This window comes from Parasteatoda tepidariorum, chromosome 1, assembly GCF_982258835.1.
Source record: "Parasteatoda tepidariorum strain Cologne lab strain chromosome 1, Ptep-v5.0, whole genome shotgun sequence".
Lineage (NCBI taxonomy): Eukaryota > Metazoa > Arthropoda > Arachnida > Araneae > Theridiidae > Parasteatoda > Parasteatoda tepidariorum.
This window is the reverse complement of record NC_141755.1, coordinates 129,003,336-129,022,881: the sequence shown is the minus strand read 5'-3', so window position 1 is coordinate 129,022,881 and position 19,546 is coordinate 129,003,336. Positions and strand designations below refer to the sequence as shown.

The 19,546-nt window shown below is 27.7% G+C and overlaps 1 protein-coding gene across 25 annotated transcripts in view; it reads left to right on the top strand.

Moving 5' to 3' along the window:
- LOC147816934 (disheveled-associated activator of morphogenesis 2-like) overlaps positions 1–19,546 on the top strand; it is a 77,425-nt gene that overhangs the window by 20,358 nt on the left and 37,521 nt on the right. For 10 of the 25 annotated variants that reach the window (XR_015429518.1, XR_015429515.1, XR_015429516.1 and 7 more), the window contains exons 1-3: positions 8,494–8,720; positions 15,838–15,967; positions 18,241–18,335. Coding sequence is in view for 1 of the 25 variants with exons in the window: in XM_087152642.1 (XP_087008768.1) it covers positions 18,304–18,335 (32 nt within the window). In the remaining 24 variants the exon portion in view is untranslated. Of the gene's footprint in view, positions 1–3,610; positions 3,798–8,368; positions 8,777–15,837; positions 15,968–18,240; positions 18,336–19,546 lie in introns of those variants that run through there. The other 15 variants (XR_015429552.1, XR_015429551.1, XR_015429550.1 and 12 more) reach the window with 7 other exon arrangements.

The window sequence follows — 19,546 nt, the reverse complement described above, 5'->3', positions numbered from 1 at the left end:
TGTTTATTAAGGATAAATTTATCCACAGAGGCGAATAAGAAATTCAGAAACAGTAGGCTGACAAGGATATAAAAATTTAAAATTCATCTTTAAATATTTGATGGGAAAAAAATGAAATTCTTGTTTTCAACTACTGGATCACTGAGGAGTTTTGTGCAGGGGAGAAAATTTCTAATTTTTTCCATTTCTCTAGTGATTTAAAACAGAAGACATACTAATTGAAAATAAACTAAGCTATAAATCTACCACAGTATTAATTTTTACCATCTTGGATAATATGAGATTAAAGATAAACTTAATAAATGTGTGAAATGGAAATTAGTGAGTTTCAAAACTAATTAATTTAGTTATTAATTAATTTTATGAGCCAAAACTAGTATGTTGTTTTAAAATGAAAATAATACCTATTCTATCTAATTGTTACAAATTTTATTTTCTAAATTTTTTTTTTTTAACTACACGCTTTGAAAATGTTTACTTTTTGTAAAATAAAAATAATAAGTATCCTTTTTTTCAAAAATTATTTTATTCTACATTTTCCATTATTATTAAAAATTAATTTCATTTTAATTTTTGATTTTATCCTATATAAAAAAAAAACTGTATACCAGGCAATATTTGAAATTTTGGAATTTTTTTAATATTAACACTTTTTCTTTGATAAAGTTGCTTTTAATTTATAAAAATTGTATGAAACATTTAAAGAAATTTATTATTTCTTAATTTCAGACACTTGCAGAAAATAATCTCTGTTGAATGGTAAAAATTATTACTTCTCAAAACAAAAGCAAATCATTCCTTAGTAATCCAGCTAAAAAAACTAAGTACCTTGTCTCAATCTTAATTTTATATAAATTAATTTATATAAAATTATATTCCTCGAAATTCTTTTTTTTATTAAAAATAACCACTTTTACTTTATATTGTAAAAAGTTTTTGGCATGCAGTAATTTTTTAGTAAATTCAAAAATATTAAATATTGTAAAGTGACAAAAAATAAGAAAATGACAATGAGAGGAAAACCATTGGCAAATCCTAGTCCCGGTAATGACTGGTTCAAAGCTGTTCACATTACTGGTTTAAAATATTTTCAGTAATAGACAAATTATGAATTAGAGTTGCCCTCGAGCTAAGCTTAAGAGTTTTTTGTGGATTCCTTTCTATATAACACAAATTTCATTTAAAATGTCTTCTATGAAGGCATATTTGTACCTATGTTTGGTCCAGGAGTTAACTTGTCTTCTGGCAATTGTTCAATTTTTCAAGGTATAGTTAATTTATGATATATAAGGAAACCTTGGTTAAGTGGACACTCTTGGGACAAAATTGCCCAAAGGGAAAAAATTGTCTGCTTACAAGGGTTCTCCATTTATAGGAAGGGTACATTAATAACTCCATAAATTGTTTTTAGAATAACAATTGTTGAGAATGTTTTTAGAATAACTCCATAAATTGTTCTTAGAACAATGACATAGAAATAATTATATAAACTTATTTGCACATTGATATTTATTTGAACTTTAAAAATTAAAATATTTACAATGCAAAAAGAATAGATGAAGAAATTTGATACTAATTTCTTTTTAAACCTTCATCTGACATATATCCCAGGCTCCAAGTAATCATATTTATATCTGGCTTCGGTTTTCTTGAGCTGATTCCAACCTTCAAAAGTGAGCCTTCATGAGAAACCTTGTTCCATCTCCTCTTCTTCCCATGCCTTGCTCTATTTTGACATTGGAAACTAAGAATTTTTCCATCAGTCAGCAAAAGGAAGAAGCCTTTGTGGGGTATGAGTAAGGAAGGATTTAATAGCAGTTCCAGCTGAGGAAATAGTGTCTCTTGAAATAGTGTTTTTTTTTTTTAAATTTTCTTTTAGAATTGTACGAAAAAATGATATTTAAAAATTATTTAATTTTACTTTATTTATTAATTTTTGCATTTCAAAGATAGAGATTTAAGATAGAAATTCAGGTGTACTAATACACACAAAATAGAAATATTATATGGAGATAAGCAAACCGTTGTTTTAATTTTGTAAAAGAAGAAATGTCTAAATCTTATGTGTACTGTACATTAGAAACCAGAAAAATAAATCAAATAATAATACTATATATAAATCCCATATTATAATATTGGTCATTAAATTTCATATTGTATTTACTTACCTTCTGTATGAAATCAAAAGTAGGCCCTGTATATAGTTCAATTGAAACACTTGGAATCAAAAGCGTTTGTCAGTGCAAAACAAAACTTCATATCAATCTCATAATTATATTCTATTGGTTAAAATTCATATATTGGAAATAGAGATGAGATAGTCTCAGCCTCTAGTTTGTTTATTGAAAAAAGATTTTGGTTGGGCTTAATAAAAATCTTTTTTTTTTGTGCTTTTGCTTTGTGAGTTTAACACTAATTGTCAAATGACTTTTGATCTTTTATACCTTATGTATAGTGCACAAAGTAAAAAGGACCACTAAATAGATTTTGATTTAATGATCGGATCTTCACCTTTTGGGACTCAATCCTAATGGTTCAAGGGGGTGGCCTAAAATATGCTGATTAATTAATGCAGACAATATTTTAAGTCACACACATAAATGTATTTTCTCTGTATAAACATACTTTTTTTGTTGATGGTTTCGAATTTCAGATCCCCAGAATATAGGATCTAACGGTATTCTGGAAAATATAGTCTCTATAGGCTGGTCAAGAGACCCTTCCTCAGTTTGAACTCCTTAATGTTAATTTTACCTTTTGCCTATTTCACCATCAGTCTGAGAACTTTTTAAGCAAATTAAAAAGTTTTTACTTATAATTATAAATTTTTTTTTCATGAAGGTTCCATGCAAAATAAAACTTTTAGTATACATATATTACTTTTGTTTAATAGTAATAATCCAAAAAGTATTGGATTGTAAGGTATTTAAGTTTTTAGATCATTTTTAAAGAATGCAGTTGTAAATTTCTAAATGCAAAATTTTAGCGAAATCGTTTAAATAGTTTCTGAAAAATCAAATTTTGTAAAAGATGTATTTTTTAAATTTAATTTCTCTAGAAATTATTTGACCGATTTTGCTCAAACTTTTTATTTTTCCAGGCAAAAATACAGTCTTCAAAATAATGTTAAAATTGTATACCATGCAATTCAAATTTTTTTACTACTAAATAAAATAATAAAAAATAGTAAGTAGTCACTAAAACTAATTTTTGCATGGAATTATTTTTGGCAAAATTAAGTTAATAATTAATTATAAGTAAAATTCCTCAATATGCTTAAAATTTTTTCAATATATGGCGAAATACGCTAAAGTAAAATTAACACTTAAGGGATCTAAACTATTGAGACCATATTTCCTAGGCTGCTGCCACTCCTATATTTTAAGTATCCGAAATTCAAATCTTTCAAAAAGTTTATTCAGAGACAGTTCGTTTTTGTGTCTGATGTCACCCCCCAAACCCTTAAGTCTATGTTCTTGAACTAATCATTAGATAAAAAGTTATTCAAGGTAGTCCATTTATTTTTTTGTGCAATGTACATATTTATCATCTTTGTAATTATTAAAATAAAATTAAGTAGCTTAACAATCCCTGAAACTTTATTTTGCAGATATTTAATGGCAATAGAGTAAAGATGTTTCACAGTCTGTAGAATTAGGCAGCACTTGTTTTTGTAAGTTTGAAAAGTGAGTTAAAGATGATGTGTATTTGATACCTTTCATTATGACTGAATTGGCATTGATCAAGTTAGAGCACAGAGATGGTGTAACTGCTAAAGAACTCTTGGAACCAGCTCGGTATGTTGCTTAACATGTTAAATTTATTGTTGTAACTTTCATACCTGTTTGTTCTTCTTATTATTATCTGACTCTAAATAATTTTCTTTAATAAATTTGTCTATATGCATACATATATAGATATTTTTTAAAAAATAACGCTAACCCATTATTTTTGTGTGTTATTCAGAATCTCCCAGTGCTTAAAAAATTTCAACATTTTTTCATAATACATGTCCTGCTTAGCATGTTGGATTAAAGAATACATGTCTGAATTAGACTTTTGCATGCACCAACATCTTTTCTTAGCGCCTATTTAAAATATATGATTGTGCCAGTTATTAATATGTTAAAAAGATAACATTATTGTATTTATTTCAGTATAGATCGGAAATATCAAGCATTGTTAACAAGGAATTATTTAACATGAATAGGTATTGAAAGAGGAAAAATCATAATTTAAACCACTTGAATTTTTTTTTTTAAATGTCACTGATTTAAATAAAAAAATTTTCTTATCTAATATGCTAGTTATCATTTTTGAGTAAAATTTAATGCTTCTTAAACCTATTTATCATTTATATAAAATCTGTATTTATAAGTTTATATATTTTTGGAAGATAGGAGAAACCATTTTCAAATTTTTTATGTTCAACGGCAACAAAATATCTTTCTCTTCGTGTGTTCTATTTCAGCAGTGCCGGAATTGTTCCTTTTCATTTGTTGTTATCATACCAGAACTACTTGTCACTACAAATAAAAAAGAAAAAAGTGATAGAACTTCTATTTCTTAGCCTTTTATTATAATTAGTTTACATTTCAGAGTTAAAAGGAGAAAAATTTTTTAGCGAAGTTCACAAGAAATATTTTAGTAATTTCATGACATTAATTATGACATCACAATAACATTAATTATACCGATCTTTTCTATGAATATTCTTGAGGATGTTGTTGCATCTCAAATACTTCCAAATTAATGATGAGCCATATATTTAGCCATCTAATATTGAACAGATAACAGAAGAAAAGCTTACTTATGTCTCTGTGAGAGGCTTGCTTTTTTTAATTTTGGTGACTGTCCTAGTATACTCAGATGAAAAATAAACTGGAAAATGAAAAAGCCAGGAAGTTAATATTTTTAATTTAAAGTCAATTATTTTTGGAATAAACTAAATACATCTGAATTATCTGATTTGCTTTGAATTATTTGATTTGCTATGAATTTTATTTCATTTGCTAGGAAATATCAGACATATTTTAAACAATATATCCGTTATTTTAGGAACTTTTTTCTCCTTTTAGGTGTTTTTTTAAATTTTTGTAATTTTCTTCGAGAGCTCAATGCAATAATTTTAAAATTATTTCAAATTATGCTTAAATTTTAAGTTTTAAACTCTTATTCAGACAAAATAAATAAGATTTGAAAGATTCATTAAAATATATTAAGTAGAGAAAATTTGGGCGTTAATGAATTAAGGGGTTCACACTTTTTTTTAGCTTTCCTGCTTAAACTATTGAATTTATATTTCCCAGATTATTGCTAATCCAAAATGTGAGTTTTAGAAATTCAACAAAAAAAAGGATACTTTTATGTCTGATTTCGTAACTTATAGAGCAATTAATGCTATTTTATAATCACTAATGTTTCATTTAATGACTCGCAAATTAACCAAAATTGTTATACTTTATTAGCAATTGTAATAATCTGTATAATTATACGCTTCTTAATTTTTATTATTTTGCTACTTCAAAAAGCGATTACTTTTTCAAATAGCATTTTCCTTTAGTTTAATTTCCAAGATTGAGTAATATTTATTTCGACATAGTGTTATTTTCGTTTAAAAAAACAAAAAAACACTCAGAGCGTCATTTTTGTAACCATGCAGGGATGAGATTTTTCCACTTTTTTCATTTTTATCTCATAAATTTCAGCTTTTTTTTTTTATCAAAAATTCAGATTTTCTAAAAATTTCATTTTTTTTATAAGTATTCCGCTTTTTTAGAAAATTCACCGATTTTCAAAGAGAAGCAGAAAATTCAAACTACGTAGCTACCAATCCTTTCTCATTTTTACCTATTTTCACCCCTTTTACACACAGCTGATAAGATTTTCCGAATTTTTTACCCGCCCTACAGATAGATCCGATTTTCATAGTTCAAATGACGCTGCTTCTGACAAGCCTTTTAAAGGTCCCAAGCCAGGAATCTGCTAATATTTTGATTCTTATTCACACGATTTTAATATCAAGCATAGCTTTTCATATTTGCGTGTTGCGATTCTTATTCAAGCGATTTGAATATTGTACGTTGCGATTCTTATTTACGAGATTTAAAAATCCGATATTGTGATTCGTATTTACGTTTTTTTAAAAACTTATGTAGCGATTCGTATTCACGCAAGTTTAAAATTCAATGTGTTGATTTGTTCATGCGGTTTATAATATCAAACATTGATTTTCGTATTTATACGTTATTTTAAAATAAGGCATTGGGATTCGCATTCACACACTCTAAAAATTCATAATTCTTATTTATGCAATCTAAAAATTACGCATCATGATTCGTATTTACGCTATCTAAAAATTATGAATCGTGATTTGTATTTACGCATTTTAAAATTTCTATATCCCAGTTTGTATTTTCTCATTTTCAAAATCGTATATCTAGTTTCATATTCATGTGATTTCAAAATCCATAATTGTTATTCATATTCACGCAATTTTAAGATCAACTATCGTGATTCTTGTAAGAAGTAAATTTTTTTAAAATTACTTACTATAAAGGTGACTGTTTTTCTAACGACGATTATTAGTATATGTAAGTGTTACAACATCAGAGAAACTGGAAGGGAATATATTCAAAACTTATTCTGTGCTTGCAAAGAAGAAAAAATATGATTTGTCACAAGATGTTTGAAGATGGACTAACGACTAAATATAGCAAACATAAGAGATAAAGCAAACAAAAGCAATCACTTAAAAAGGGATTTAATTAAAAAAAAAAATTGGGGGAAAAAGAGTTAATTAATCAAAATTTTATTTATAATTGCTGTTATTTATGCTATAAAATGCAAAATTCTTATCAAATAAAACACAATTATCTAAACAGTTGCTGATTGTCATGTAATTTTTCAAACTAAAATAGCAATTTTTGTATGTTAAGGAGTTACTATATATTTCTACTTCACTGTTATTGATATGTTTCAGAGGGCTGTAGTTAGATCACACTATAATATGAACATAATGATTCAGTCCATTGTTAAAGTTTTTTTTTTCCAATATAATTTAAAAAGTAATATTACTGATATATTTGCTATAAATCACATAACAGTATTTATTAAAAGAAATGAAATATTAATTTATATCCTCAGTATTTTTAATTTGCAAAACCAGGTAGTTTTTCAAGTAGATATTGTCTCTTACGTGAACTGAGAAAAAATATAATTTCCAGCTTTATTTTTTCAATTGGTAATTTTATTTTCACTAAATGTTAAGTATCAATGTAATCGTTTTTATAATAATAGATTAGTACACAATTGAATGTCAAGACATTATTTATTACCTTAAACTGTCTGGAATTTATTATTAAAGGGTTGCGCTTGCGTAAAATTTACTATCGTGGAAATTTAGCTTTTCTGCGTTTTGGCTAATCTCATCCCTGACCATGTCACATTTGAAAAACTTAAAAATTTAACTGTCTTTCATTAAAGCAGCTAAATTGTCGTTACATTTCTTCATATGATGTAGTAGTGAATGACATAAATATTTAACTATGACTTAAAAAAAGTAAAAAGATCTTTAATTGAGTAGGATTCTTTGATCTACTACGTATTTAAAGTTTCAATTTTTTTGAGACCTATCTAGATTTTTGTATCGCTCGGATGTATCCGTCTGTAGCTTCATGTTTGCATATTTAATCTAAGTCTCTGCCACAATTTTGCCTCATATTTTCACACCCTGAGAACAACAGGATTAAGATTTTGGACAGAATACATTGGTTTTACTGTCTTAAACTCTTAAAGTGTCCCAAAACTTTGGTAAAAATTCTATAGGTGTAACCATTGTACACATAATAGTTACACATATTAATAAATATTTAATGTTTTTTATACAGTATGCTTTAACTTATAAAAGAAAAATAATATAATCTGAAAAATATTTAAGTTTTGAGGCTCCACAATTCATTGAACAGCAAAATTGAATACCTTATCCTTTGAATATGAATAAATATGCTTTTAATACAGATAAATTATGTTTTTGTATAAGGATAAATTATGCAATGTTAAAAATAATAATAAACTTTTTAAATAAAACAAAAACTTGTCTTCATTTCGTTTCATATTCAAAAATTAACTTTTTATTTATCAGAATATTTTTTTTTTTAATTGTGACATAATTTTAATAAAAGGATTTTGGGCATGACGGTTTAAACTCTGGATTAATCCATTCTGTTCTACACCTTGCCTGGGAGTGGTATATAAGAATTTTTTATTAATAATTTTGAAAACACATTGAAAATTCAAGAAACTGTTTTTCGGATCTTAAATTGAGTTGTTGAAATCCCTATTAAAATGATTTTTTTTTTTTTTTTAGGTTTTGTTCATGACTTCCCTCCCTATTTTAACTCACCTTTCCATGAATGCTGAAAAAGAATTTGTTCTTCAGTCTTAACAGTAACCACCTCTGATCAACCACATTGACGATAAACTTGGTATTATCTTTTTATCTGATCTTGAAAATTCGTCTAGTCCAGTGTCGGTGACAGTGGTATTACTATCCCAAGTAGGGGTGGGGGGTCACTGTTTAGACAAGTTTTTGGCTCTGGTAGGCGGGAAAAGGGGAATTTTTTTCTCCAGTCTATTGTGTTAGCCCTAGAGAGAAGAGAAGCTATCTTGTTCCAGATGTGCTATTCTTGTTTCCATAGCAGCAGATGGCCTCAGACTTTGTATGGGGGAGTTATTACCATAGACAAACTATACTTGCCACCTATTTTGTTCCTAGGTGACTAGGTCCTAAGACTTTTTTTTTCTTCAAAAATAGTGACTTTTTGAATATTTAGGAAACTATTTCTTCATATATTGTGGCATATAAATATAATAAGAGAATGATTTTTTGGCACTTTTCCCTTTTATTAATTTGTGAAAAAAATGATCTAGTTTTTTGTGCGATTTAAAAAGTGAATGTTCCTATTAGTATTCACACGTTCGAGAAATCAAATATCGTGATACTTGTATTCATTCAATTTCAAAGCATTGCCGAGCAAAATGAATAAGTTTCGTCTCTGGTTTCCTCATAATTCAAAGCATAACTTGTCACATAAATTCAATATTCATACAGACAATAAGAAAATAATTTTAAAATTTTTTGCATTGTTTTCCCGAAGTCACAGATTTTTATTTTTTTAATACTCACTTATCCAAATCTGTGCAAAGAATCTATATATTAGCAATATTGTTATAAACTTATATTACTAATATAGATACAGCGTTTTAATTTCCGATCATGATAGGGGAGAGTGGGATCAATTGTAACATTTTTTACTTCCAATATATTATTAGTATTAATTGACAGACGAGTAAAGTAGACTATCCTCTACTAGAAAAAAAAAGTAAATACATTATTTTAAATGTTATTATATTAGTTATTAACAATTTTTGACAGTCGTGCACTTGTTACAATTATCCCCTCTTACGGGGTCAATTGTAACAGTTCATAAATTCAACTAAAATAGTTAATTATACATATTATCATAGTTGTGATATATACGTATTTTTATTGATCAAAATAGTAGTGATATATTAGGAGTAAAAATAATAATGAGCAGAGACCTAAAGGGTTAAACTTTTAACTTTAAGGGGTTAAAAATTTTAATTTATGCTGTGAAAGGTGACAAATAAAATAATGCACATGCAACATAATATAAATGACGTAGGAAACTATTGGTGGTTCTTAAAGAGTTAAGTAATGATTTGTAAACGTAAGTTTATTTATTTCCAGCTGTTACAATTGTCCCTTTACTTATTGTTACAATTGTCCCCAAGACGCCATTTCAGCTTCATTTGTTAAAAGCAATGCTAGTTTATTAACAAAACTAATCTTTTTTTTAAATATTAATTAAGGTGTCCACTTACATATTCGGATAATAATTTTTCTTTGTTTAAACAAAATTACTTTGTTACAATATAATATTCTAATGCCAAAAAAAGCACTTACATCGCGTGAAAATATCTTTTGTGATGTAACTCTTTCAAAAGTACATAAAAATGGTTGCCAGCAGGAGTGTGCATGTAGATTTATTAAATACACCTTGTGCGTCACCTAGGAACCAAATCTAGAACCGGACACTCGAAATTTTTGCTCTGTTACAATCGTACCCTGTTACAATTGACTCCACTCTCCCCTATAGTTTATAATTTTGTCTCTCCAACCTAATGTGAACTTTGTTCTGTATATCCCTTCTAGACACCAGTCTCTACTCAGGATATCAGATATGAGGATGAGTTTCCTGAATTTTTTTTTTTTTAAATCAAGAAAATTATATTTTATTTTAATTAGTCGATCTTTTCTTTTAAAAAATTTTATACACTTACCAACAAAAACTAAGATAAAATTTATAAATAATACCCCCGTGGCAGTGACATTGTCACAGTAGATTATAGAGTTTTGTGCAGCAGAGCAAAATGTAACCTAAAGCAAAAAAAAGAAGATAAAAAAGCCCTTAAAAGTGCAATAACTTTCAACAAATTGGAATTTCAAAAAAAAAAAAAAAAAATGAAGAAAAAAAAAAGCTGTGCATAAACAATCGAGGCCTTTTCAACATTCCTAGTTTCAACTCTGAAGTTGTATTCCTGCTGTCTGTAGAGCGGCCCACATAGTATTTTTTCCTACAAGTTTACCTGTATAATTTCAAGTTTCTAAATTGTTTAGTTTTTGCACAACAAAACAAAATGTAATGTTAAATTGTACGCTCAAAACAGTAGCCTTTCCGATTTTTTAATAGAGAGAGAATTGAGTGAAGCCTTGTTCAAATGCTTCACTGGTCTCCTAAATGGTAAATAATAAATGTTTCAATATTTGTATTAATATTGAATAATTCTGCATATCATTATCCGTATTCTGCTTCGCTACTAAAAACAGATTTATGATATCAAGATTCCCTCGGATCTGGGAAAACCCGGAATTCTCAGGGAATTTTATTTTAACTTTAAAAAGCAGGGAATAGTCAGGAAAGATTGCAATTTCTGGCAAAAAGCTGGAGAATTCTTGTATCATTCCAGAAAAATAACCAATTTTAGAATTATCAGTTACAGTAATCAGTGATTGAGATTCAAGTTCAATAATTCCAATGTCTATTACAATTATTTGTTGTAAAAATTTCTTATTTTCGGGAAACTGGCACATTTAAAGATTTTTTTGACCTTCTAAAAGTCTTATTACGCAATAAGCCTTACAAATTAAAAACTCTGTTTTCTAATGACAAATTACATGGTATAGATTAGGGGTGCACAACCTTTTTTGAGTGAAGGGCCACATGCTCAGCAGATTTACCAATAAAAGGCCGCAGGCCAAAATATTTAGACAGTCATGTTGGCAGCAATTGTTGGTAGTAATTGTTATATAAACATCATTGTTCTCAAGACTAAATTCTTTTTGTCAGTTAACCTTGTAATATCTTTGCATAAAATTGAATAATTTTAAATGTTTAAAATGAGAAACTGCAAAACTGATTACTTAGGGGGGGGGGGAACAGAATCAGAATCAATTTATCAGAAATTGTTTTTTAGATAAATTAAAATAATTAAAAATTTTGGAAAAATCATTTTTATTTTTATCATATTACATAATACAAAAGTCCATTTAAACATAAATTTTAACATTAAAAAATTTGTGCACTGAATTAAATTTAAAAAAATAAATATTTTGTCATTAAAAAAAATGCAATTTAAATACTTTGATTTAAAGAAAGATAAAGATTAAAAATGATTAAAATTAAAACAAAACCCCTTCAGCTAAAAAGAATTAGCATTTGGTCGGGAATATACTTTAAAACATTTATTTTAAATTAATTATAAGCAGCAGAGGCTGAGAGAGGGAAGAAAAAGAAGAAAAAAAAACCCATTAATTTTGAAGGAATTATTTTACTTATTAAAAAAAACTATTAAGATACCTGTTTTCAATTCCTTATGACCAATGCTTTTTTAAAATGACACTTACTATTTACAGTTACACATATATATTTAAAATCAATTAAAATTTACAATACTTTTCGAAACTTATTTTTATAAAAATTTTTAAAGTTAAAATTTAATGATATAGAGATCATTTCCCAGCATATGATCTGAAATGGTCTAAGTAGGAAGAAAATGGTTTTAAAAATTTTTTAATGTTTATTCTATAATTTGCAAAGTTTTTAAATATTGTGATAATTTTATCTACTTGATCATATGATAGCTTTTTCGAGTTATTAAATAAAAAATTTTAATGATTTTGTTTGAAAACTGCTCTGTAATTTTTAACAGGCCAAATTCATTCTGGAAAACTGCCTTTTGACAGAAGCTGGTGTAGGCAGTATTAAACTTAGGGTAAATAACTTCATCAGTTTTGGAATCTATCACAAACGGTGTTCTTCCTTTCCTGATTTTTATATCTCGTGAATACAAATAGCGATGTGTTATTTATTTTTAAATTGCTCAAATAAAAATCGCTATGCATGGTTTTCAAATAGCGCGAATAGTGATATGTGGTTTTTAAATTGCGAGAAGACTCGCAATGTATGATTTTTTAAACGACTGAACATGAATCGCGATATGTGATTTTAAATCTCGTGAATACTAATCGCGATGGATGATTTTTCAAATCTCGTTATTGTTAAAACGAAATGCGATGTGCAATTTTAAGATTGCGTAAATGCGAATTATGATGTGCGACTTTTAAATTGCAAGAAGAATCATAACGTATTATTTTTAAAACGCCTAAATTCGAATCGCAATATGTGATTTTTAAATCACATGACAGCAAAAAGAATAGTTTAAGTGTGTGCTGTTAAACTTCCACGTGTTCATGGGGCTAAAAAAAATATGCACATGTTTTGAATTATTTTTTTGCAAATGGGACCGTGTTTTATGTAAATTTACTCATCTCGTTTTTTTTAAAATTCTATTCAGGAAGGTGTCGATTTTGATAAGATACATAAATACTTTTCAAATTACAAAAAAAATAATAAATAAATAAACGCAAACGAATTGCGCGATTTGCAAATATTGTGTTTAAATATCAGGATATTCTAAATCACAAAAGAAGAAAAAAACACTTTCGAAAAACCTCTTATATTAATGTTCAAATCGAAGCAAATAGCGCACGTAAAAAGTAATTATTTTAATGCACGATTCAAAACTTGCCTGCTCTCTGACTAGTATTAAAAATATAAGAATTTTCTTAAATCACAGAGTAAAAACTACCAAACAAATCTATCAAAATCCTTTCATATTTAAAATAAAATCAACGTAAATAAAGCGTGTCAAAAAGTGATGTACTTAAATGTGGGATTCGAAATTAAGACGTAGCTATAGCATATGAAATATATCGGGACTTTAAAAACCTTGTAGCAATTGTACCAATAATTGCCAAAACAGCAATTGAAAAATAACTTGACATGCTATAATACTGGCGCAAATAAACCACGTCAAAAATCGTGATCTAAATTAGCGAATCTTTACTCACAATTCGTAATAATGCGTTAAAACATCGAAAGATGTTTCAACTTGAATATATAAATGTAAAATTTCCTAATTTTTTTAAAGGAAAAAAAAATTGGAATTAATATTTTTTATTTCGTTCAGATTCCTCTGGTTGTGCACCCCCTATTATAGATAAAACATGGTCTGGATTTCATTGAAATTTACTTGAAATGTCTGGACAAGTCAGGGAAATTTTTTTTCTGGTTTTAAGTGGGAGCCCTTTATATTTTGGAGGAATATGTTTTAAGGTCATTATTTATATGTGTACCTGTAAAGAAGACTCCTGTATTTTACGACTATCTCCTGTTTACTCCTATATTCCCAAATTTCTCCGTATTTGTCGAAGAAATTTTTAAAAAAAAAACTTTTGGGCTATCAAATATCCACTGATGGCGAAAATAATTCTTTTATCTCTGAACAGGTTACCAGTGTGATAATATGGCCTGTGCTGCAGTATGTTGAGTGTTAATAGTTTAAGTAATTATGCATAATGGTTTAAAGAAATGACTTTTAGATTAAGATTTATATGCATACTTTTTACTTCGATGAATGTAAGTGCTTATTGCCAGCTTCTCCTGGTTCAATTCTCCCAGTTTTTGTATTTTTTAGAAATTCACTAAAATTGATTCAGTTTCCTATGAAATAGAATTTTTGTACAGGCTTGATTTAAATAAGTATTACTTATACACAATGAAGCGAACCTCATTTACAGAAAACAGTTCAAAACCATTTTATACTGTTTTCAATACTCTCTTCTTAAATTAATTTAAAATCTTCTCACAATGTTTGATGAGTTAAATGCCTATTGATATTTGAAATAAATACATTGAGAATTCAGTTTTAATGCCTTATTAAATAGTTCTATTGATAAAAATATACTTCTGTGACCAATAACTAAGTCTCTGAGTTTTTAGTCAAGTATTTCTATTTTATGTCCATTTAGGTCTTTCTTTTCGTACCAACAAAAAAAAAAATTATATTAATTCTATGAAAAATTATTTTACTAATTGGTATAGTTTGAATGTATATGTCATGTACTTTTTGAGTTAATATGAAAAAAATTGTGCCTGTTAATGTATTAATGTACTAAAAAAATTTCATTTCATTCTACTGTTAAAATATATTGTAATATTCCTGAATTTTCCCTCTAAGTATTTTACTTTGGAATAAACTTACAAAAACAAACAGTATGCAGAGGAATATTATCATTTGAAATAATAAGAATTATACAAAATTAAATAAGCTTATCTATTCTCAAAAATACAACTCATTTCTGCTGCTTATGATGACTCAGTTTTTAAAAACTATTAGCTTCCAGCTTTAAAAAGTGTGATTTCTGTTGGTGTTGTTTCTTCGTAGTTTTATTGTACCATGAGTACTCAAGATGGGTCATCTCTCTTTGAAAATAACCATTTAATGTACAGTATCTGATGAAATGATATTTTTATTCATTTAGAATGATCTAAAAATTCTAATTCTGCAACTTGAAATTAGAATTGTTATAATTGAAGCACAAAGATCATTACTAGTGTGATGAAACTAAATCACTAAGTAACATTTCTATTTCTATCAATGATTTTCCGACCTCATTAATTTACCTCCGAAGTGTTTAACGAAGATCCTAAAAATTAGTTTAGAAAACACTATACCTTATATTAGAATTTATAGACATCTTTTTTGAAAGCAAAATCATTCGTACGGGAAACTGTAAAAAAACGTTTGGTGCTAAGACTGCGGAAGATAGTTTCACACCTAAAATACCTAAAAAACCTAAAAGTGTTTAAAGTAGGGATGCACAATCTTTTTAAGAGAAGGGCCACTTGGACAGCAGGTTGACCAATTTGCTTGTCCAAGTATTTAGACAGATATTAGCAATTATAGTATTTTTCATACAGAAACATCAATATACTAGATACTAAATTTTTTTTATCAGTTAACTCAATAAAATTAAATTATTTTAAACATTGGACATAAAATTATAAATTAAAATTCAACAAATGCAAAACTGATATTTTTTTAGTTTCCTTTTCATTAAAAAAAGAGAAAAAAATTAAATGTGCAATTCAAAATTCTGGGATGTTTTTTTCTAAAAAAAATTTATATTTTTGATATTGTCTTGGTTTGCAGATCAAGAGATAGCGCACCCCTAGTTTAAAGTATTTTTCAATCTATTTTAAGAAAGGTAATACTGGAACTTATTGAATAAAATTTTTAATTGATGTATTTGTTTATTTTTTAAAAAAACATACTATCATTTATGTGAAAAATACAGTAATTTCTGTTTTTAGAAAAGTACTGTAAATAATCATTCAATTTTATTCTTAGAGTGTTGCTAAGTTTGAAAGTAAAATGACAGCTCTAGAAAGCAATGTGAAAGAGCTCAAAGATCAACAATCTAATCTACGAACAACAGCTCAAAATTTCTCAGGAGAATTAGATGTCGTAAAAGTGAGAGGTTATTCAATTACTGTCTTTTAAATTTAAATGTCTCTTACTCATTTATTGTGTTGATATTGACGAATATTTTTACGAATTTCTTGTCTAATAGCTAAATAATAGTTCAAATTCTGATTATTTAACATCCACAAAAGACTGCAGATATATTGGAAAATCAAAATCCATGGATTATCTTACTTGCCTTTTAAATAAACTTTCTAAAAGACTATAATTTATACTCTGAATTAAGTTATTACAAGTGAATACATTATTGCAATCATAAAATGACAGTTTATATCATGTTTGTATGACAGTTTATATCATGTAAAAAAATAGAGCATGATAATTCAAAGATGTATATAAAATAACAAATCTGACAGTTCTTTTTAGTCCCGCAGTTGACTGATCGTTAAGACACGGTTCCCATCAGATCACCGAAGTCAAGCATCACTGGCTGCAATCAGTGTGCGGGTGGGTGACCACTTGGATCAGTCTGCGTAGGGACCGAGGGTGTGCGGTATTGGTCCTCGTTAAACTGTGCTACCGTAAAGTGCTCAACTTCGCGTGCAGGTCGTCAGGCTACCGAAGCGAGGGTGCAATCCCCTCTGCAGAGGATCAAAATTGTGATGGCATGTCTTCGGATCATCCTCAGGGATGCTTCCCAGACCGTCGCCGATAGCCCATTGTGCAGCTCTAGTGTGACGTAAATGAACAACGACAGTGCTTTTTTTTAAAAAAAAAATTTCAAATCTATGTGAATGATTTAATAAAGTTGTTACTTTTGTTACGCTGCATAGATATTTACAGTTGATCATCATGGTTTGCTTTTGTACTTATCCTAATCATACTTTATGAATCACAATTAAATTATGTGATAATGCATTTTTGTTGAATTCAGAAGGAAATATAATTTACATTCATGTGATGTATACATCATATGATGAGTACTATTACTAATTAAGAAATGTTATATGGATTTTAACAAAAAGATTTTAACAAAAAAATTAAGATCTCAAGTGATTTACTCTTATATGATTGGTTGAAACTCTTAGAGTCATGTCAGATTATCAGAATTATACTTCTTTTCCAACTCAAAAGTCCTGTGAGCTTTCTCTACAATAAAGTTCCATGTTTCTCCAGTTTAATATTTTTTTCTGGTTCTTCCTCAACCTGATCCAGCAATCTTAACTTTGATCTTTCTCCTTTCCTTTAATGATTTTCTAAGGCATGTCTTATCCACTATAATCTTCTAGCTTTGATAAATCATATGATGTTTTTCCTTTTTAATTTTTCCATTTTGTGGTTACATGTCTTTCTCCATGCGTTACTTTAACTAATGCTTCAAAAATTCTTCTAATTATACTATGTTCAAAATTTCCTACTATATTTTCATATTGTTTTCCTAGGTTTCAGACCCATATGTTACTATTGGTCTTATTATTGTTTTACATATTATACATATTCTCAAAATTAATTTCCGTTTTAGTAATCATTATTTACAAATATTTCCATTTTGTGTCCGTGGAATTTCACATTTATTGTTCATTTCGTGACAGTGATAAGTAAAGGTACCCTAAGACATTTTATCAATTTTTAGACCTTGTATTTGTATTTGCTCTTCTGTCTTTGTCTTTATCATGAATTTTATTTTAGTTTGACCTACTTCATTTGCTTTTCCTGTAATTTCTTTTATTTGTTCTATTAGTCTACTATTTTTTTCTTGCATTAATTCCTATATTCTGTACATGGGCACAGACTTTTGTTGACTTTGTGATTATATTTCCTAGTTGTCGAATGATGTGATTCTCAAATGTAAGGTGATATTGAACAGCATAACTAATAGGGATTCACCTTGCTGAGCACATTTGTTGAACTCGAACGAAAATTTAGCTCTTCCACTTATATTTCAGTCTGTGATGATGGAATTATAACATTTGTTTCCCTATATTTCAAGAAAAATGCAAAAAAACTAAGAAATTTATCTGCTGTATCTGTGAACAATGCTCTCGACATTAATGATATTAAAAATTTCCAGAACCAGACTTTATATTTATTAGACTATGTATGTTAAAATATTATTTCTCTAAAAAAAGCATGAATTCATAGTTTAAAGCTAAAATATTTTCATGAATGCAAATCAATAAATGCTATACATATATGCTTAAACAAATGTTATAGAGTATGTTGCTGGTTATTTTTTTCCTTATTCCACAAAGTAAGGGGATTTTTGTAGTTTTTTGAAATTTGCTAATGCTTTTACTGTTCAATTTTATTTATTTATTTACGTTACAGTTCAAGAATTGTCTAATTCTTCTGAATCAACTTCAAAATCATCTGTAAATACATCAGGGAAAGATGCTAAAGTCCAGACTGCTGTTCAATAAGGGGTAAGTTGAATTTGAAAAAAATCTTACTTTTTTTAAGTTAGAACTATCAAACATCAGAGTTTCTCTACCTAGGTTCAGTAGAAAAAAATATCGAATTTATATACCAATCTAAGCTATACATAATATGATGCCTCCTATTTTTCTATACACTTTATGTCCTGGGTAGATTAACGGTATAGCTGCCTATTTACCTTCAAATCTTTGGCTAATGCATGCATTTTTAAAAATACCATCAATTGAAAATTATCTGTACATTTTACGTACTCAGTTAATAAAATGATTCTAGCCAATCAATTATTTATTTACTTCGCCTTCTGGCTTCCACAGAAGAATGTGTATTTTTTTCCTAATTTTGCTTAACAGGTATAAACAAGATTCAAATCAATATTTGATTAATTCCCTCTTGTCACATTATTTGAAAAATAAAGTGATGTAATAAAAGCATTTATATTTTAGTTACTTCATGATATAAAAATTATATTAGATAAAATATATAAGCTATATAATAACAGGATATTTGCTTCTGTTTTTAAATTCTGTCCATGGACTGAATCCATTTATGGCTCAAGTTTGTTCTGATGCTTTGGTGGTAATTGTTTTCCATTTTGATGAAATGATTCAAAATGTTTTTGTTTTTTTAACTTTATAAAATTCTCCAAAAATTAGTTGGTTATAATTTAATAATAATATATTTTATGTTGCATTCTTTTTTTGGAAGCTTTTGTACTACCATTCATAGAAATTTGTGAACTATTTTTTCTCAGCAAACCAACTAATCACACATTTTTTTACAATCGCTAACAGCAATGTTTGTCGACAAATTGTTACAATTGTTGCATTAATGCTATTTTTTCTGTTTCATTTTAACCTTTTATAACATATTACAATTTTTAAAAGAAGGTTTTTTTCAAGAACCAACTATATATTAATATGTCATTTTGCTGTTTTGTTGGTAAATATTTGATTTTTAATTCAAAATTCTAATTGTATAGTTATCACAATATCGAAAGTTCGTAAATGTTACTTGCTTTCCAGAGATGATGTTTCCAAAACTATTCCTCCATTTAACCTAAAAAGCAAACAAAGATGGGGGCGGTTTGCGGGTATCTTGCATGATTCCTGCCCAAACCATGAGTCCTCCACCAGCATAATGATCCCTTTCGATAATGTTGCTGGGATGATATCGGGTTCCCTCCATATCAATAATCGTC